This window comes from Alligator sinensis, unplaced genomic scaffold (genome assembly GCF_000455745.1).
Source record: "Alligator sinensis unplaced genomic scaffold, ASM45574v1 scaffold379_1, whole genome shotgun sequence".
NCBI lineage: Eukaryota > Metazoa > Chordata > Crocodylia > Alligatoridae > Alligator > Alligator sinensis.
Window position 1 is genome coordinate 2,427,829 of NW_005842001.1, and position 20,529 is coordinate 2,448,357.

The 20,529-nt window shown below is 44.2% G+C and overlaps 1 protein-coding gene across 11 annotated transcripts in view; it reads left to right on the forward strand.

The window, feature by feature from the left end:
- PLD1 (phospholipase D1) overlaps positions 1-20,529 on the forward strand; it is a 144,769-nt gene that overhangs the window by 62,719 nt on the left and 61,521 nt on the right. For all 11 annotated transcript variants that reach the window (XM_025201771.1, XM_025201770.1, XM_025201774.1 and 8 more), the window contains 4 exons: positions 880-988; positions 2,005-2,070; positions 16,890-16,948; positions 17,839-17,931. In XM_025201771.1, the coding sequence (XP_025057556.1) occupies positions 880-988; positions 2,005-2,070; positions 16,890-16,948; positions 17,839-17,931 (327 nt within the window). The remainder of the gene's footprint in view (positions 1-879; positions 989-2,004; positions 2,071-16,889; positions 16,949-17,838; positions 17,932-20,529) is intronic.

A 20,529-nucleotide genomic window follows, 5' to 3' on the forward strand; every position in this document is an offset into this window, starting at 1 on the left:
TCAAGGTATGTAGAAAAAACATGTAAAGCTGTGTCTATGGCCGAATCACCGATTCTATGAATCGGCATTGAATCTTCAGATTATGATTTGGCCAAATTGATTCGGGACAGCGATCGGAATCAATGAATCAAATCACTGTCCCTGATTCGGGCCGAATCCGAATCGAATGCGGCCCATTTCGCACACCCCTAAGAGAAAGCAGGTTGGACCATTTTGTATGATCACTTTTAAAGCAGAATTGTCTGTTGAAATCAGTGAGGAGTTCTGAATAATAATTAATGGAAGGTAACAGGACAATATGGGCTCTTGTCTTCAAGGGCTCAACTCTGCAAGGTGCTGAGTTTTTTTTAATCTAAATTCTGTGAGATGTTCAGGAGCTGGCAGGACTGAGCCTCAGGGCCTGCTGCGAAGTTCCAAGCATAAGAAATGAGGCATTGAAAAGAAATGAGACAAAAAAAATGGTTGGGACAAAAGAACAGTCCAGATGGAGACTGTAGGCCACAGGAAGTGAGTGGTGCTACAGGAAGGAGTAGTTATGAAGAACTAAGGATTAATAAAATGTAATGGCCCAAGAATATCCAAATTCTCTTCTGGTTAGATAGGCAAAACTCAGTTGAAGCCCATGGAGCTGTGGGCATTTGTATCAAGGGAAAAATTATTCTAATATCCTTTCTATATTGTATACTCATGTCTATGTGTTTTTTACAGGCTGATTTGTTAGATGTTTTTATGCTTCCTTTTTCATTTCTTCCCTACCACCTTCTTTTTTTATAATGAAGTCTTAAACAGAAAAAAGAGAACCATGTCAGTACCCCTTTATTAGAGGAATGCACTTATGTTCTAATACTCAGACAAAAACAAATCTGGAATTTTTCTCAGTCACACAGTTAGAAGACAAAGTATCAAAAGAGGAGAAACCAGGCAGATGCCAAGTTTACCGCGTACCTCTGAGAACATGGTTCGAGAAGAACACTTCTCAAGTAGAAGGGTAAATGTGCTTTCTCTTCTACTCACAGTGCTCTTGGGAGATGAACTGTTAACCTGTGGTTGCTTTCCATTTCTATTTTCATTTTCCATTTCTATTTTCATTTTCCATTGCTGTACTTAATTTTCTTCTACTAGATGCAGATACCTTATTCTAGAGATTTGTCTGACTCTCAGCTTGTTTGGAAGGCTTTATTCTGATCCATTTTGTGTTCTGCCCTCTTATCCTTCAGCCCCAGCCTAGAATAAGCTCCTTCCAATGCTTCACTGAATAGCTTCCTCTCTAGTCTTCATATGAGTGTGTGTGGCCGGTTTTTTCCATGTGAACATTCAAGAGCTGGTACTCTCACGGAGATGTTAGCAAAGGGAACTGCGATCAGCTCATCACCCAGTCCCACACCCCCAGTTACCATGAAATCCCCAGTACCATGGCCCCAGTTGCATGAAATCCCTTTGTATAAGTAGCCTCTTCTGAAGCTGAATATTCTAGAAAGCTAACAGAATAGCTTAGGTCAGAATGGGAAGAGATTGCTTTGACCCCTGCATATTCCATGAATGAATGAGAAAATGGATGGGAATGAGTTGTGCAGTTGCAAAAACTAGTTAGCAGCTGCAAAAGAAGAAGTGACAGCCTCTTGAGCAGCATTTTGAAACCTGACTTCCAAAGAAATGAATGCTGAAAAACAATAAATTGAGACCATCATGGTTTAAATAATAACTTTACATAAAATGTGTCTGGAAGTTTGGCATCTGTTAAACTCAGGCCAAATTAATTCCTTTCAAGAGATCAGCTTCTAAAACTTGAATAGTGGAAGTAGTATCGTACTCAAATGAGTGGACAGAAAGGAGATTATAACCAGGTTGTTTTGAAGGATATTTTGAGACAGTGTTTTAAGTGCTATTTTTAAATCGTTTATTTTCTATTCAAGCTAAATCTTGTTTCTTCGTGATTTCCTGCGGCCAAAGAATTAGTTTTTCACTGACATTCCTCCCTCTAAAACTTTCATCCTTGCATTGCAGAAACAACTAGAGGACTATTTGACAAAAATCTTAAAAATGCCTATGTACAGAAACTACCATGGAACGGTAAGTACTATATATTATACTTTAAACAGCAAAGGGATGTTCTCTTCACTTAGAAATACTTAATAGAATAAGAGAGATCCTCCAGCTTTCTTCCAGATATGCAAGAAGCATTTTGCATCCTTTTTTTTTTTTTACTAGATTATATGTCGTTCCCCAGAGTGAATGTAAAATTGATTCAAACCAAAGCGTTCAATCCTCAAGCCATGTGAAGGTTGCAGCTGCAACACAATATGACAACCTGTTGGGGAAGGTTGATATTGTGCAGAAAACTTCTTATCTAAGTGATATGGTGGACTTCTGATAGATTCTAGCAAGCATTCAAGATGTTTGGTTAGAAGTTTAAAGACCTAAATAATTAGGGGTTGAGCTGTATAAGTGACTTCTTTAATTTTGGAACATAGAAGAATTTGGCTAACTCTTTTTACTAAGTATTTTCTCCCATCCAGAAAGAAACAGTATTTTTTTGTTTCTAGTCAGAAGTCTTAATGAAATTGCTTGGTTCATGTTGCTTCAGTGGTGGGTCCTGTTAAAATCAGTATGTGCCTCCTGAAACCTAATTTGTGGACTGGAGTTACTTATTGTTGGCTGGCCGTATTCTTCACCTGCCTCACCTGAGGCTCTGGAACAGTGGTCCCAATCTTCATTCTACCGTAGGCCTCAATACTGAGCAAGGAATACACAGTGGGCAAGAGCATACTTCATTCTCCCGTCATTCAACCTGAGGAAAAATGTATCTTAGGAAAGAAAAATTTCCTGTTGCCATGAGCAGCGTTGCAAAATCCTGCAGGCCACATTTCCCGTGAGCTCTTAAAGAAGATGTAACTGCACATGAATACCACTTCATTGTTATGTCATTAACCTATTTCCTCTTCTTCTGAGCTCACATAAAGAATTTATTACTACTTTTTATATCGTCGGCAAAAAAAATAGTGCATCTTGGGTTGGTTAGTTGCAGAACTTAATGAAAAGGCCCAGATCCTCCTAAGCAAGACAGAACAATTGGAAAACTTAGTTTCAAAATGAGTCAGAAACCTAGATTAAACTTTAGATATCTAAGGGAATATAACTTCTCTTTTTTTGCTTGGTTGGAGAGAGTCTGTTATTTTTGTTGTTCAGGGTTTTTCCCATTGCTTTCTGTTAGGCAATTTTTATGTACAAATGCTATCTACACTCTTATATTAAGTCTGCTCATACTGAATTTGCCAGTTATGAGGGGCAAAGCACCTTTTCAGTGCTGGTCACTGTCCTTATTGTTACAATGGAAAGTCTAAACATAATATTTGTAGAATGGCTCTGCTGAGAATCAGCAGCATAGGGGCTGCTGTGTAACACACGGATACAATATAATATAGTGATGGATGTGGTGCCCAAGGAGGCTGGGGATAGCCACCCTGCCCCCCGACCCCCTCATGGTCCATCCCACTTGTGAAGACTTACCTGGTCCACTCTTACCTCCAGTCTTTTCCTGCCACGACTTTGGAGTTTCTCTGTTGGTTGTTGGGAGGCAGTCCCTGGGGCCGGCCATAACCTTGCAGGTCCTGGTTTGCCTGGTCAGGCTAGTCCCACCTCGGGGGCCTTTGCTCTCTTTCTGGTACTGCCCCTGTAAGGGGGTGCTCATGTAGGACTCCAAACACTTGTCAGGGTTTCATCTATCACAGCATTGGCTCGTTTTTCTCTCCAACCATACCCTTCACCGTGGCCCACTGTTCAAGACCTCAGCCTTCAGGAGTAAGCCATGCCCTGATGCACCCCCCCACCCCTTTCCTAGGGTCTACTTGATAATCTCCACTCCTCTGTCTTGGGGTTGACTTCTGGTACCTATTGCAGCAGAGTGCATTCAGGCATCCCTGCCCGTGGCCTCCTCCACACCTATAGCCACAACCCGGTCCTCTAGTCACAAGCCCAAAATGAAAAAACAAAACTCAAACCAACTGCTTCACAACAGATAGTCTTCCTCACTTGGGATGAAGTGTTGCCCACAGGCCCTACCTTTCATCAGAGCCCTCTTACCTGTGACTCCCCCAGGGCAGCTTGTTTCTGTCCCCAGCAGCTCCTTTCTCCCAGGTTCCTCTCCCAGCAGCAAGCTGGGGTTGCCCCTGCCTGCCCAGGGACTGGGCTTCTGTTCCCCAGCCCAGCCTCCTTCCAGTCACTGGATTGGCCCTTTTGCCCCTCTCCTGTAGGGCCAGATGTAGCTAATTGACTCATTAGCTGCATGGCCCCTGGTTCTTTACCTAATCAAGCCCTCCTAGTAACAAGGGCAGGAATTCCCTGTTACAGTGTGGAACATAATCATCTTTTGTTCTTAAAGTAAGATTTTGCCAACTTGGCAATGGTTAATGCTGGCATATGTTGAGCAGAGGAGATTACATTTATAGTACGTGACATTGGATCTAGTTTGCCATTCTTAGGTAACAAGAATTGCCTGATTCAATGTCTCCACTAATATGAAAATGCTGAAGATTTCTTGATCAAATCCTGTTTGGAAAATGTCTGCTAGAGATAAAAAGGGGAAGCGTGCTCTGTTTGTTTCCTGGTCTCTGTCACTACAGACTGCAGGGGCCATAAACAGCTCTGCTTCTCTCCCGTCTTTGTACCCTGTAGCTCCACTCAGTTGCTGGCAAGCACAAGTGGATGTCTCAGATGTACATAAATTCTCAGATTATTGTTGGCTTTCAATGGTTAAGCTTCCACAAAGTTTGTTTTTGAGAATGGCAGCTTAGTTGAGATGTGGGCCAAAGCTTGTCCACCTGAGCTTGATCCACGACTCAAACCTACCTTTGACTAGCTCCCGATAGAGATGAAGCTATAATCCAGACTCTTCAGTGGTGGGCTTTCCCACAAATGTCCTGCCCCTATCTGTGGTAGGGGCTTGTCTCTGCCGGTCTAGGTGTTGTCAATCTCTGGAGCTCATCACTTGTTTGAGCTGCTTTTTTTCCTTTTCTTCCTTTCTGACTCTGTCTTCTACACCAAGACAACTTTAGCATCTCGGCTAACAAGCCGAAGTCCACCGCGACATTTTAATGACCCCTCCCACATGTCTGCAATCTCTCCTGCCACGACTTGTTGTTACGAGAGAAAATAGAATGCCGGGGTATGTGGGTCTTGATGCTTTGGCTCTTGCAGTTTGGCTTAGTGTAGTGAGGGCTCCACCAACCCCTACACCCTTGCCCGTTCCACTGGGTGGTAATTCAGTTGTCTCCACAATCTGCCTTTCAGCAGTAAAAAAAAAAAAAAATGCTCCTTGGATCTCTAGGTCTGGCCACTCAGTATCCCCAATGGACCCGGTTGTACCTCGCCCGGCTGGCACCTGGCACAGACCTGCCAGTAATCCTAGCCAGTCTTTTTCCTGGCTTATTGTCCTGATGCAGAACAATATTATTGTAAATGCACTATCCGGGGTGACTTTCCTCTTACCGTTCTAACTGCCTCGCGGCAGTTTGTTTCTTTCGGGGCGTTTCCCTCAGGGTTCTCTTCCCTGGCAACTCCCTCCATAGAGTTGCTTTCTTTAAGCCCGGTCTCCCTTGCTTCCTCAGTGCCTCCAGTTCTCCCTGCTGTCTTGCTGCCTGAGTCAGTCTCTTCCGGTTTCCTGTGTCCCTCTTTTGCCTGCCCCGTGTTTCCTTTTATCCTGGAGTTCCAGCTGACTCCCCCTCCCCTCCTGAAACACTGGGTGAAGAAGGAGCCCTGCGGAGTTCTTCGCAATACAGGTGTGGCCATTTTACTTCTTTGGGGCTCTTCTCTCTCCTCACACAGACCTTGCCTTTGTTCACAACAATATAGAAGTTATGTGCAAAAAGGACATATTGGAATTCATTCCACATGCACAGCACAGACCAATTGCTATCAAATGTCACAGCACCCATAATTCCAACCAATACCAATGCACAGATGCTTCAATTTTAAGAAAGCAGACTGAAGATGCTTTTCTTAAGACCTGGACAAAAAAGTGACACACATTGAACCAGTCTCAGATAACTACAAGCTCTTCGTGAATGCACTACGCAAAACCTCCAAGTGGTATATACTTCAAGGTTGCAGAACTGAGTATTTACCAGGGTTTACTCTTTACTCCCATACTAGCAGCCAAATACAAAAAATTCCAGCAAATATTTCAAAGAGATCCATTCTCAAATGACACTATTATGGCAGGGGCAGCACTACCTAACAAGCTCCTGGAAGAAAGGTGACAAAAATGGAAAGAATCGATTGAAGGAATAGATATGACCCACACTAGCAGGAAAGTATGATTAACCATTCACAAGATAAGTAACTACTCAAAAGAAGTACAGCAATACCACAATGTCACAGCAAACCGGGTGACTCACCAGCCTGTGTTCAACAATAAAGCTTTGAACAAACAGCCTAAAATACAGATTAGACAGCAAACTGATCTGGAAGAAAATAATTTTAGCACACCATACATGTAGGATGAACTTGATCCTGGAATAAGTAAACTGAAGAATAGCAAAGCAGCTGGGCTTGACTACATATGCACAGAAAAGATCAAGCACTTCAGCCCTGAAACCAAGTTATGGATAATTATGCCTTTTTAATAATTGCTCATCAACCCTTAGAATACCCAAACTATGGCAACAATGCCATGTAATAGCTCTATAAAAGACAGGAAAGGATGCCTGTGGCTCAGAGAACTTTAGGCTAGTGTCACTTCTGTGCCATCTTTATAAGCTTTATGAACTCCTTATTCCCAAGCACCTTTCACCTCATATCAAACAACATCTCATACCAGAGGAAGTCAGATTTAGACCAGGCAAGTCCTGCATTGGCCAAATACTAAACATCACCCAGCATATAGAAGATGGATTCAAGAAAGGGTTGATAACAGGTGCTGTTTATAGACCTATCAGTGGTCTATGACACAGTCAGCCACCAAAACCTGCTTGCCAAAATCCACAGTATGACTTGTGACTACCACCTACCATGCAGCTCATCCAATCCCTTTTGGAGAAGAGACATTTTTGCATAGAACAGTGCAAGAAATGGGGCCACTGGAGATGACAATGAAATGGCCTCCCACATGGTAGCGTGCTAGCATCAATCCTTTTTAACATATATACCAATGACCAACGTATGCAGAGTAAGATGAGGAGCTTCATATTGATCTTTGGCAATCCCTTACAATCAAGAATGATGGTCTTCCATGACTGTCTTATCTGTGTATCTGAAGATGGCTGTTGAGGCCTATCTGGGATTGAGAAACTCTGCTGCAACTCGGATATGCACTTCCATACGCAGTGGGTAGTGCTGGATTCTTGATTTGGTCTGTGACACGCTGTTTCTGCTGCTCCCATTTTTCTGTCTCCTGCTGTTGTCATAAGGTTTCAAAGTACCAATATCCCTGTATCAGACTCTTCCTTCAGGCAGCCCTGGGTGATAGTCTCCCATGAGTTGATATCGATGTTGCATTATTTTAAAGATGACCTTGAAAACATCCCTGAAGCACTTTCTCTGCCCTCGTCTTGACTTGTATGCCTTCGGCGAGTTGGGAGAATAAAACTTCCTTTGGGAGTCTGGAGTCAGACATCCAGGTGACATGGCTGGCCCAACAAAGTTGATGTTGGATGATCATCACCTCAATACTTGTGGTGTTTGCTATCAGGAGGACACTGATGTTGGTGTGTCTATCTTTGTACTGGATTCAGAGGATCTTCTGCAGGCAGCATTGATGGTACGTCTCCAATGACTTCAGATGTCTCCTGTCTGTTGTTCATGTCTCAGCTCTGTAAAGCAAGGTGTGGATCACAACTGCTTGATAAGTCACAAGCTCGGTTTCAGATCTGATGTTGTGATCTTTGAACACCCGTTTTTTCAGGCGTCCAAAGGCTGCACTTGCACATTTGAGGCAGTGTTGGATTTCTTCATCAATGTTGGCCTGCTGCGAGAGATGGCTTCTGAGGTAGGGGAAATAGTCAGTGTTCTCCAGAGTCTCACTGTGGATCTGATTTACTGGAGCTCCAGACTGTTCATTAGGAGGCTGTTGATGGAGGACCTTAGTCTTCCTAATGTTAAGTGTCAGTCCCGTTTTCTTGTATGCCTTGGTAAAGATGATGACAATTGCCTAAAGGTCTGCTTCCAAGTGGGCACACACTACAGCATCATCAGTGTACTGAAGCTCAGCGTTTGAGGTTGTGGTGATGTTAGTCTTGGCTTGGAGATGGCTGAGATGAAACAGCTGACCATCCATTTGGCAGTTTAGCTTCTCTCCAGCTGGAAGCTTGTTGGTGGTCAGATGTAGCATTGTGGCAAAGAACATTGAGAAGAGTATTGGAGCAATGACAGCTTAACTCCCATTTTAACTTCAGAGGGATCTGCGATAGCTCCATTACTGAAAACCACTGCTAACGTACTGTCATAGAGCAGGCAGAGAATGGTGAGAAATTTCGGTGGGCATCTGTACTTCAGAAGAATCTTCCACAATGTGTCTTGGCTGCCAGAGTCTAAAGATTTTGTGAGGTCAAAGGAGGCCAGGCCACATAGAGAGGCTTATGTTGTTTCTGGCATTTCTCCTGCAGCTGGTGAGCTGTGAAGATCATGTCAGTTTTGCCTCTTGATGCCCTAAACCAGGCTTGTCCAACATACAGCCCGCAGTCCGCCATGCGGCCCACCAAGCCATTTTATCTGGCCCACGGCAGTGGCAGTGCCGCTACCGCGGAGCGTGGGGCTGCAGCAGCAGCAGCAGAGCATGGGGCCATCACAGAGCACGGGGCTGCGGTGACATGGAGCTGTAGTGGCGGAGCCACGGCGGGGCCGCAGAGGCGGCGGCGCAGAGTGTGGAGCCACGGTGGCTGCGGTAGTGCAGAGTGTGGAGCCACCGTAGCGGTGGCACGTGGCGCCGCGGTGGCAGTGGTGGGGCCGCAGCGAGGCAGGCAGGGCAGGGCCATGGGGCACAGCCAGCAGGGAGGGGAGGGGAGCTGCTTACCCCCGCAGGGCCCGGGGGAGCCGCCCCGCGTGGGAGGGCAAGCAGCGGCCGCTGGCACGCTGGCCCGCGCCTGCCTTGTTACCCGCCCGCTTCAAGCCAGCCCTGCTGCTCTGCCCTGCCCGGCCCCACAGCAAAGCAGCGCCTGCTTCCCTGGCCAGTCTCCCCCCGGGTGCTGCAGCTCTCCGGGCCTGGTCGCCTGCGCACGAGGCCCTAAGGGGGCCGCTTCTCATGTGCTGCTGGGGACAGGAGGAGGAGCCCGGCTGGGTCTGCACCAGCCAACAGAAGTGGCAGCGGAGCCATACGCCGCTCGGGATGGGACGAGCCTGCACCGGTCAGTCCTGAGCAGCACATGGCTCTGCCGCCGCTTCTGCTGGCCGGTGCAGACCTGGCCGGCCTCGTCCCGTCCCCAGCAGCGCATGGGAAGCCAGCTTCAGCTGCATGCTGCTTTTCCTGGCCAGTGCCGATCTGGTTCTGCCCAGGCGGGTCTTGCAGCACCAGGTCAACCCGGGCATGGCACTGGCAGGCCAGGCAGGCCCCAGGTTAACCCTGGCCTGGCCCCGCAGCTTCTCAGCACCAGGTCAACCCAGTTGTAGCCAAGCGGCTCCTGCAGCACCGTGTCAATCCAGGCATGCATGCCATGTCACCCAGGACCATATCAACCCCTGCAACTTCATTGGTGTCAAAGGTCACGTGACATCACTTCCTGATATGATACCACTTCCTATGACATCTTTGAATATGGCTCACTGGCCCACTGGGTGATAAAAAGTTCGTGATCCGGCCCAACATTCAAAAGGGCTGGACATCCCTGCCCTAAACCCACACTGAGATTCCAGGAGGAGCTCCTCAGCAAGTGGAAAGAGACGGTTTAGGAGGGTTCTCACAATGGTCTTTCCTGTGGTGGACAGTAAGGCAATCTATTTCTGGTTTCCACAGTCAGACCTGTGTCCTTTCTTGAAGATTGTCACAATCATGGCATCTGTGGGGTTGTCTGGGATTTTCTCATCATTCCAGATCCTTAAGATGAGGGCATGAAGCTGTGATGTGAAGCTCCTCTCCCCTTCCCCCCGCCCCCGCTTGAAGATTTCTGTGGGGATTCAGTCCACTTCAGATGCCTTGTTGTTTTTCATCTGCTTGATGGCCTTCCTCACCTCATCAAGGGTTCTGACTGGGTGTTGTGGGATGGAGTTGAGAACTCTCTCATCAACAACAGAGTCTTGATTTGAGAAGGTCTTCAAAATGCTCCTTCCAATGAGCATCGATGGCTCCCTGTTGATGATCTGTGCATCATGTCACAAAAGAAGGATTTTGCCACTATCAAGAACAGATTTACATGTACATTTAACAACCTCTCAGATTACTGCAGTAAGAGCCAACTTTGCCGCCAGCCAACCGAGATGCAGGTCATAGCTTTTCACCTATGCCATAGAGAAGCCAAGCAGAAATTAAACATCACCTGGGATGGAATCTCACTGACTAATCACCCAAACTCTATGTACTTGGGGGTTACATTGGACCAAGCACTAACTTTCAAAGCACATGTAGGGAAGACAAAAAGGTAAGTCAGTGCCTGCAACAACTTACTTTGTAATTCAGTCACCTCAAAAGTGGGAGCAAACTGAGCTACATTCAAAGCACTGCTATTGCCTTGTGTTACTCCACTGCAGAGTATGCGTGTCCAGTATGGGAACAATCATTTCATGCCAAGAAACTAGACCCAATTCTAAACTACAGCTGCTGTGAAATAACAGGATGTCTAACGCCAACACCAAAGGTTAGCCTGTACTTACTGACTAGCATTGCACTACCTCATATCAGAAGAAAGGTGGTGAGTCAAAAAGAAAAATTATGACAGATGGAAGACCCCACGCAACCACTCTATGGTCACACAGAAGTAACGAAACAGCTTAAAATGCAAAAGAGTTTTGTCACCAGTGTTGCACAGTTGGCTATGACGGCAGTCAGGGTGCGACTGAGGTTATGGAAAGAAAGATTATGCATAATCAGGTGTTCTAAAATGGACCTAGGACCCCAGGAGGACCTTCCCAGAGGGGCTGGTCTGGACTGGCCAAAATGGAAGTGCCTGAATTGCCTCCACAAGCAAACTGAAGGATCAAAAACAAACATGCTCAAATGGGGCTAGTCTAATGAAATGTATATATGCCAGTGCAGTGCAGTGCAGTGCAGTGCATACTATGGAGCACCTGCTTGTTTGCTGACTCCTTGGTAAGACCTGCACAAAGGAGACCTCACTGCAGCAATAGAAAGAGCCATCGCTTGTGCGCGAGTCTGGAAAAACATCTAGTTTGACAAGACACGAGTAGAAGAAGAACTTTGAGAACTTATCTTAGGATGTTGGCTCTGCTGCTGAGTGTAGATTGTGGTACAGCTTAGGGGGTATTTTTTAAAGTTCACCATCCTAAATTGATAGCAAGATGAGAAGTGTTGCAGTTGTTTTGATTTGTGGGTAAATTTTGTCTCGTGTATTAGACACTTCAGATCTGTATGCTACAGTTCAGATTAGCCTTTTGCTTATGTACTTTTCCATTCAGACATGGGTCCTATCAGAATTAGTCTCAAAGGCCAGTTGACCCATATTCTTTATAGGACCATGAACCTTAGAGAGATTCTTCTCAAGCCAATTCTGTCTGTAAGAGACATTTTAACAATGGATCAGGATGATTCTGTTCATTTTGACTGTTTATTATGAAATTGTGGTTGAGCTATTATTTATCAGTTATCGATTTTGTTATTTTATGTACTAACCACACAAGAAAGGCCCTGGCATGACCTGAAGAATTTGAATTGCATACCTTGCTTGTAGCTCTTTCCATCTTTGAGTAGCTCAGGGATTTGAATCACTGTAGGATTAATTTGTATAATGCTTTGAATTACACTGAATGTCTAGGTGTTTTGCATGCAAACTGAAAAGTAGCGCGTGGTCAAACATCACTGATTAAAGCTGTAACGTGCTTTGTGCATCATGATCAGAAAGCAGGCTTTGTGAGAGCCACCTCCTTTTAAAAAAATAACAAAATAAATAAATGTGGTTAATTTCCCAGTCCTCTCCATGTAAAGTAATAAAGTTCTTCAGAACAGTTACCTGTATTTCTGTATTTTCTCCACATTTATTTCTGTAATTGGGACAGTTAGATCAGTATTGTGAAGCCGTATCTATAGGTTTGATCTGAAGTCTGCGCAAACACTCCACTGATTTCATTGGCTTTTAGTTTAAACTCTGCAGGAGTTTAAAAGTTTAAAAGATTTTTTAGCTTAACCAGCACACATTCCATTAAACCAATATAAGTGTGTCCATTCAGCCATTGCACTGGCCTTATTAAATAAGATTTTAAATTAAACCAAATAAACTGCCTAACTCTATAGTTAAAAACCAGCTCTCATGCACAAATATGACTGCTCTATTAGGCTGTGGCCATATGGTTGGATCTGTGAGTGAAGACCTCTGCTCCTATGTAGAGCCCTACGCTAAAAGCTGATTACAGGACACTGAACTGTAGCACGCAAAAATAATGTTGGAATATCATGCTTACTGTGAGCCCAGGTTTCTATATATGAAATACTTGGAACACTATTGTAGAATGATGTTAACACAAACACCTCATGTAACATTATTTTATAACAAGAACTACCCTAAAACAAAAGCAGGAGCTAGAGTGAACAACTGACTTTGCAAGTGCTGAATCCTACTTAAAATATTGAATGTCATATGAGCAATCTTTTTTAAAATCCTTCTTAAATAAATCATCAGTCCTTGGGTCAGCAGGCAAAAAATGATGGTTAAAAATGTGTCTCCTCTATTTTGCAGCTGTTTCTCCACCTTCATAGTTCATTTGCTCTTCTCCTTTGACTGACCTGTCATGCCTTTTTTTTTCCTTGTTACAACGATATCCCTGAAACTGAATGCTTCAACCCCCTATCTCATAGTTTAAATATTCTGCTGCAGCTCACTCTGAAACCTGAGTGGGATGGCCAGGCACCATGAAAACAGCTGGGTAGTGTAAGAATTCCAATGGAAAGGAGATGAAAGGGTGCTGCTAAATTGCTGTCCTTTATTTCAGCTTTCTTTGTGAATCATGAGCTCCTTGGATGAAAGGATTGGACTAATACCAATATTTAATAAATAATAATATGAATATCACTTACCCAGGGTTTTTTTCCAACTGTGCTAAAGAACTTTTGCTGGAATCTACTGAATTGTTACTAATGAAGGCTCCTGCAAACACTAATCTGCCTTGTGCTTCTGAGAATGTCCTTGAAGTCAGTGTTTATACAGAAAAACACAAAAGTATGTGTTTGTGGGATTGGCACCAAAAATCCAAGTTTTGCTTTTGGGATGCTCACATGTGTTATAGGATATCATTGGGAGCTGTTTATACATGCACATAACTGTGGGCTAAATTGGGCTCTAAGGATTTTATATGGCATTTCTCCCTGGCTACCAGAGAGGCACATGGGGCTGTCTCTGTGGCACTGTGGTTATCGTTAAAGACTGGTTAGGTGGAGGGGCCTGACAGCTGTAATGCTGGACAATATTCTGCTGTGATCTTCATTTGCTCTGAGTGGTAATTTCCTCTTCGCTACTTGCCTTTCATTTCCTTCTGTAGCATAGGTGACAGCCTAAGTACTGGAGCACAACCCAATGCTGCTGCTGCAGTGGGAGGGCACAACTCTGCACCACTGTCTTTGCTGGTGCTGCCAGGCAGTGGCTCCAGCCAGGCTGCAGCCCCATGTCTGCACCTCTCCCCACTGTCAGCACAGAAATCTGGGGGGGCATGTGCCCCCCCAAGTGTCACTGGTGTTCTGTAGTCACCCTTATTCTTTGTCTTTCTTAGTACTGAATGCACTATACATAACAACCTGCTCTAATATCTAAGGTTTTCAAAAGGTGCAAGTGATTTTGTATGCCTTGAGTTCTGGGTGCTCAACCTGAGAGGCCTGATTCTTCACAGGGTGGTTGATCTGATCAGCTCCTTCTGCAGTACTGAGAACTTGCTTAGGAGTTAAGAAACTACTTAATGCCCCTTTTAAGCCTCACAATAAGGGCTTACATGGTACATAAGCTGTTCAAGCATCAGCTGAAGTGCGTTCATTTCTGGACACAACAGTTTAAGAAAGGTGTGGAGAAGCTGGGGACGTTCTAGATATGAAATGAAAGATAAAAAGGTTGGAACGCCAGCTGTATGAGGACAGGTTGAAGGCACAATATTTATTAAGTTTGGAGAGCAGAGGATTAAGGGGGCAGAGTTTTCAAATATTTGTAAAGCTGCCATGAAGAAGAGGGAAAAATAGTGTTCTCCCTTACCACTGAGGGCAGAAAAAGAGGCAATGTCTAAACAACAGCAAAACAGATTTAGTTTCAACCTCCAGAGAAACTTCCTAAGTAAGACCAGTACAATAATAGAACAAGCTGCCTGAAAAAGTCAGAGAATCTCCTTCATTGGGTGCTTTCAAGAATAGGCATCTGCCTAGGATGGTTTAGGAACAGTGAGTTCTACATCTCTATAGGAAGTTGTACTAGGTGACCCTCAATCTACCTTCCAACTCTAGGGCACTATGATTCCTCATCTAGGATGCACAAAAGGAATAAATGAATCCCAGTTCAATAAAAGCATGAAACAGTTTGTCCTATTGTCCTCACAATAACATGATGAAATCATAAAAGAAGTAGGAAATCAGTTCAGGAAGCAGATACCATCTTGTACAAACATTTTCAGCATGGTCTTGGTCAGTGTGTGACTCTCCAAATGTGGTCGTTCAGTCGGGCTGGCTAGATTTACAGAGGTTTTTTTAACTTGTTTTTTGAAAAGTGCTGTAGGAAAATATTGCCCCCTCTCCTTTACTAGGACAAAAGCAAAGGGAAGGGGGAATCGTGCCTCTGAGTTGCAGCTTTTTCTTGGTCCAATATAGTTATACCCTATTATTTCATACAAGTATAACAGCTCATTTTAGCCCTGAGGGCCCAAATCTGCCACCCTAACCCACTTTTTGTCATACCATCCTACAGCATCTCAGCAGCACCACTGAGATCAGACTGCGGAGCTACTTTTACAGTTACTTGTTATTCAAAGTAAGGATCAGGCCTCAGGTGTGTTGTGATCCACCTCATGTCAAACCAGTTTCATCTGTTGGGTTCTTCATGGATTGGTAATTGCTGTCTTGCCTTTTGCAATATGGCTCTGAAGCTTGGGGGGCGTTTCTCAGGCCAGGGGGAAGGTGTAGCCCCTTACCTAGCTGTGGGGTGTGTACAGAAGTTGCTTTTTTGCCATTAAAGTGCTTTATTGCCATGACTTAACAGAAGTACACAGCACTTTAAAAATGGGTATAGCACTTTTAAATTAATCCTTATTAAATGAGGTATTACATTTGAAGTGCTGTATTTTATAGCACTCTAGCAGCCGACAGCACTTCAGATAACTTCTATATTCTGGTCATATTTCTGGCCAGTGCAGAAGCCCCAGGGGGCTGTAGAGCACCCCCTGCCTCCTAGCTTGGGAAGTGCAGGGAGGCTCACAACCCACCTCCACCCCCTGTCCCCTCACTCCCTCCCACCAAACACTGCACTTCTGTCATGTTTAATAGCACTGTAACTTTATAGTGCTATTAAAAGTGCTCTAAATTGCAGCACTGTACAACGTGTACTGAGCACTTCTGTACACACCCTGCATTCCTTTGCCAGCTGTGCATCTCCACGGAAGGTAGTGTAGACTTCACAAATGAGAAACGATGCTATGAAGAGTTTTGCTGATTTGAATTCTGACCTGGATCGCATGCGGCTTCCATTGCTGGTTTTATGAGGTCAGCTGCAGCTGTGTGTGGCTCCAAGCTTTGGACTTTACTCTGTTAAGCTCTAGCTGGCAAACTATTTTATTAAAAAACTTGATTCTTCTTTCTGCCTTGCCGTTGTCTGACTAAACAAGAAAGTTTCCTCCTTTGCTCCTCCTTTCTGGGTGTTTATATACTTTGGCAAGTTAACCTCATGAAAAATGTGTCTGAAGTCCACTTAATTCCATATCACAGTGGTCAGATTTTGTTCTCACTGTCAACCACACAGGTTGCTCTAATTCACATTCACTTTGTGATCTGAGACTAAAGAGAAGCAGAATCTATTTTACTGTGCTAAGAAAAGCCAGGGTGGTTGAAATCACTTAAAATTCTTTCTTTAGATTTACGTGAAGGCATGGAGTGTATTGTCACTACTTTCTTAATGGCAAGAAGACTGTTGCTGATCATCTTCATATCTTCCTGTAATCTTTCTTGATAGCCTTAGGCATTTGGGTTATGGGGGTTAATTTTTGAACTGACATCTATTGACAAATCTAAATATAGTATATTGAGTTAATCAGATTTCCAAGTTATATTAGCAACTTGTATCTATCCACACTCATTCTTTATGTCCATTTATTTCCTAACTTCTGTATTGTGTCAGGTATGGAATAGCCTGGCATAATACAGACTCATATCCAGTAGAAACTGAACAAAAGCTAGCAATTCAGTCCACAAAGGTCAGTAGGCAGGCACCCATCAAGAAACTGCCAATTTATAACTGTAGGACTAACTTGGGATGAAGTTGACCCAGCAGACTAGAGGTGAAGTTTCTAATGGGTCCTTAGTTCATGCTGCACCACACATCATAAAAATTGACTCGGCTGCCATGATTGTGTTCATTAAAGCCTGATCCATGGCTTGTAGAAATACTTTTATTGACTTCAGTACTCCAAAGAGAGATCTAAGAGGCAGTGGGTGTTTTGTTAGGCTTTTCCATGTTTCCCTGTTAGTATATTCTTTTTTATTATCAATGTTGTTTACTAAGCAAGCTGTTTTGTGTTTTCTGAAGCATGAACAACGGGGCCTTTTTGTTTTCCAGATGGAATTCATTGGTGTAAGCCAGCTGTCATTCATCCATGACCTAGGGCCAAAGGGAATGTAAGTTCAAAATCTTTTTGAGTTGCATTTCATTAAGAGCATCTTTTCATAGAGATGCAGTCTGAAATGATAGTTTCATGCCTTTCTAGCAGATAATTGGAGTAACCTCTATACTTGATGTTAAACATGTATTACTGTTCACCAAGAAATGTCACATCTTTTGGAAATATAAAAGAATGCAAAAGGCAGAGCACCTTATATTGCAAAACTGTCAAAGCCAGTTTCAGACCTTTGCTGACTTCAATTGTGTTTATACCAGTGGTTCTCAACCTTCTTAGACTCAAGGTGCCCCTTGGCAAACACTAACTCATAGTGTTCACTTGATTTTTGACTACAGAAAAATAATAGAAGTTTTCCTGGCACAAAGTACTCAGACCACAACAGGTCAGAATGTTTTTAATATTATGGATTCCTATTTGAAATCTCTGGATTTATCTTGTGAATCATGTTTGCACACCTAACAGTGCTAACATGGCATGCACCCTGAGGTACCCTTGAACGGATCTCAAAGCACCCAAGCAGGGTCGTCCCTAGGGGGGGCAAATGGGGGCGACTGCCCTGGGCCCTGTGCTTTGTGGGACCCCGCTGCAGCCGCTGCCAGCTCTGCACTGCAGCCACTTGCCACTTCCCCTCCCCTCGCTTCATGATCCGGCTGCTCGCCACCCCCTGGCCCCACACAGGCTAATATGCCCCGGGCCCTGCACACCCCTGGGACAGCTCTGCACCCAAGGCCGACACAGAATGCTGGTTGAGAATCACTGGTTTACACTTAGGATAAATGTGGTCCATTGCATACAGTCAAGAACAGGTACAGTCCCTGTAAGTATTTATGACACTTTCACATACAATATCAAGTCACTAATTCTTCACCATCCTTATATTTGTTTCAGAGAAGGCATGATCATGAAAAGATCTGGGGGCCACAGAATACCTGGTCTCAACTGCTGTGGTCAAGGAAGCGTCTGCTATCGCTGGTCCAAAAGGTATTCTTGTGGAGAGCGTTTTCTCTTTTAGGGTAAATTCAGAAATGACACCTTTTCCCACAAGCAAGGCTTTAAGTTGTTCTTCCTCCTGTAACTGAGATTTCCAGCCTTTTACAAAAATATGAAAACCAAAGGCATCTGTAAATTCCCAAATATTCAGGTTGGAAGAGGTTATCAATGTGCCCTTCCCCCAGTCAGTAACTCCCTTTTGGCTGAACTTTTTGCTGCAGTACGAGTTCTGCTTGCTAAAAATGCTATCTCGTCTTTTGCTTTAAATTCGTATGGCATTTCTACCATGTATGAAAAAAATTCCCTTTTCCTGTTGAGAGTTTCCGACTTCCTTCCCCACCTTTAGGATTGGGTACTATTAGTAAAATATTTTATTAAAAATTTCCATGATGGTTAAACAACTAGAAAAGGTTTTGATCTTATTCCATGTATTTTTCCTTTATTTCAAAGCAATTCCTATTTTTAAAACCCTTTCCTGGTTGTTTTTTCCACAAAATTAGCTTTATCGTCTCAGTCCGCCAGTTTTCAGTTCCTTGTATCACACAACGGTCAGGCCCTTTGAGAACATGCATCATGTTCAAGCTCTTAATGAATCTAGTTTCTTTTCCATGGTACAGAAATAGTGTGAGTATTCTCTTTGGGGTGGGAATCCTCTCTTAATTGTATGTGGGTAGAGAAGCTAGCAAAAGGAGCCAGTCACCAAGGGCCCTCGGCGCTAACTTAATATACAAGTATATGAATAAATAAATGTTAATTATGTTACAAAGAGAGATGACTGGAAATCTGGCTGGATTTCTCTCCTCCTCGGTCACCAAAAGCTGTAATGAAGGTTCTGGGCTGTGCTTACATCCCCTGTGACACCTGTGGTACCCTATTGCCTTCACAGATTAAAGCATCTGTCAGTGGTGCACAAAAAGGAGTATCCAGCAACACCCCTCTTTTTAGACGTGTTGGTGCTTTGCAGTGACCTGACGAGAGCACAGATGGATATCACACACAGTAAATGGGAAAGTTCCACATTGTGGTCACCTTTCAAAGTCTGAGATCAGGATTCAGGAGCATTGAATTCAAAATATGAGCTGCTCAGTTTGAAGCTGTGGGATTTTCTTTTCTGGCAGATATTTCATGGCCAGTCCACACCCTGCCCCCATCTTCCCTCCCCTGTCTCTTAAACGCATCTCTCCAGGGTCTCTTAACTCCTAAAATTGCCCTGAGTCAGATTTTCCATGCAACATGCTCTTTGCCAGCAGTGGACACACCAAATTGTGGAGTGCCAAGTAGTTGAAAGGGCTGTGTTAAATGGTCCCCAGCTCTTTCCTCTTCCTTTGTGTCATTGACAAACACCAGACTGTCCTTAAATGCATCACAAAACCCTGATTCAGTTCAGACTGAGTACATGATGCAGAACTCTTGTTCTAGGCGCAGTCCAATCTTATTACAGTAAAATCATTGTTTTCTCAGAACAGCTTTGCTACAAGTGAAGGGTTTCTCTAACTGGATTTATTTGGCATATCCCAGTGCGTTGGGATTTTCATTCTGCTTTTCTGTTAACATAGATTTGGATATGTGCAACCATTATATGGATTGCACTGCCACATGTCAGAGCAGTTCAGTGAGTTGGCTGGTAATATTTTTCCCTTGCTTGTGAGAATGGCACCTCGTTAAAACTTAATGAACATGTTCACACCTATAAAAGAAAGAGCAGGCTCTTTTTGTGAAAGGCTTGTTTGCAAGTCACCTGAAAAGCCTGTGCTTCTGGTGTGTGCTTGCATGTGTAATGAGACTCATAAAGCCTGTGATCAAGGGGACTTGTGTCCCCCAATTTTCCATACGTTTTCAAGGAAACTCCAAATTTGGCAAGGAGTTGTACAGTCTGTTGTTGTTGCTGCTGCTGCCACAGCATCTAAGGCCATGTCCAGATGAGCGTGGATGTTTGGTTCCCCTATGACGTGCGGTAGGTTACCTTGAGTGGGGTAGGGGAGGCTGGGGCTAGCAATTGTGCTGGTCCCAGCAGCCGTACCTTGGGTCCTGGTGGCTGGAGAAGGTGCAGCCATGTCACTCCTACAGCTTGGAGGCTGGCTGACAGCTGGAGTGTGGCTGTGGCTGGCCAGGCTCCAGTTTTGGGCAGCGCCCTGCTTTTTTTCTGCATGGGGTTTTTGGCTCCTGGATTTACAGGGTCAACCCCCACCCCCTTTTGCTTCAAGGTAGCAATGCAGGAAACACCTGGATGTGCAGATGGGTCTGTGATGCTACATACCTCATGGCTGTGCTCATCTGGATGCAGCCTAAGAGTCCCAGCCATAGACTAGGTCTCCAGTATGCTAGGCACTGTATGTAAACAGAATAATAATTGTGTGTCACAAAGAGCTGTGGGGCTAAGGGTAAGCCAAGAAATTACAGATGGCTAGAGAGGGGGAACAAGGAAACAATGAGACAGTGTTGGTCAGTATGGTAATCAGTGAAGCTAGTACACCACTAGTCTGTTTTCATGTTTTTCTACATGCATCCTTGTAAAGGACAGTTTTAAGGAGGGTTTTGAGGAAGGTTAATGAGAACCCTATGTAAAATGGGAGGAAATATAAAAGTGCT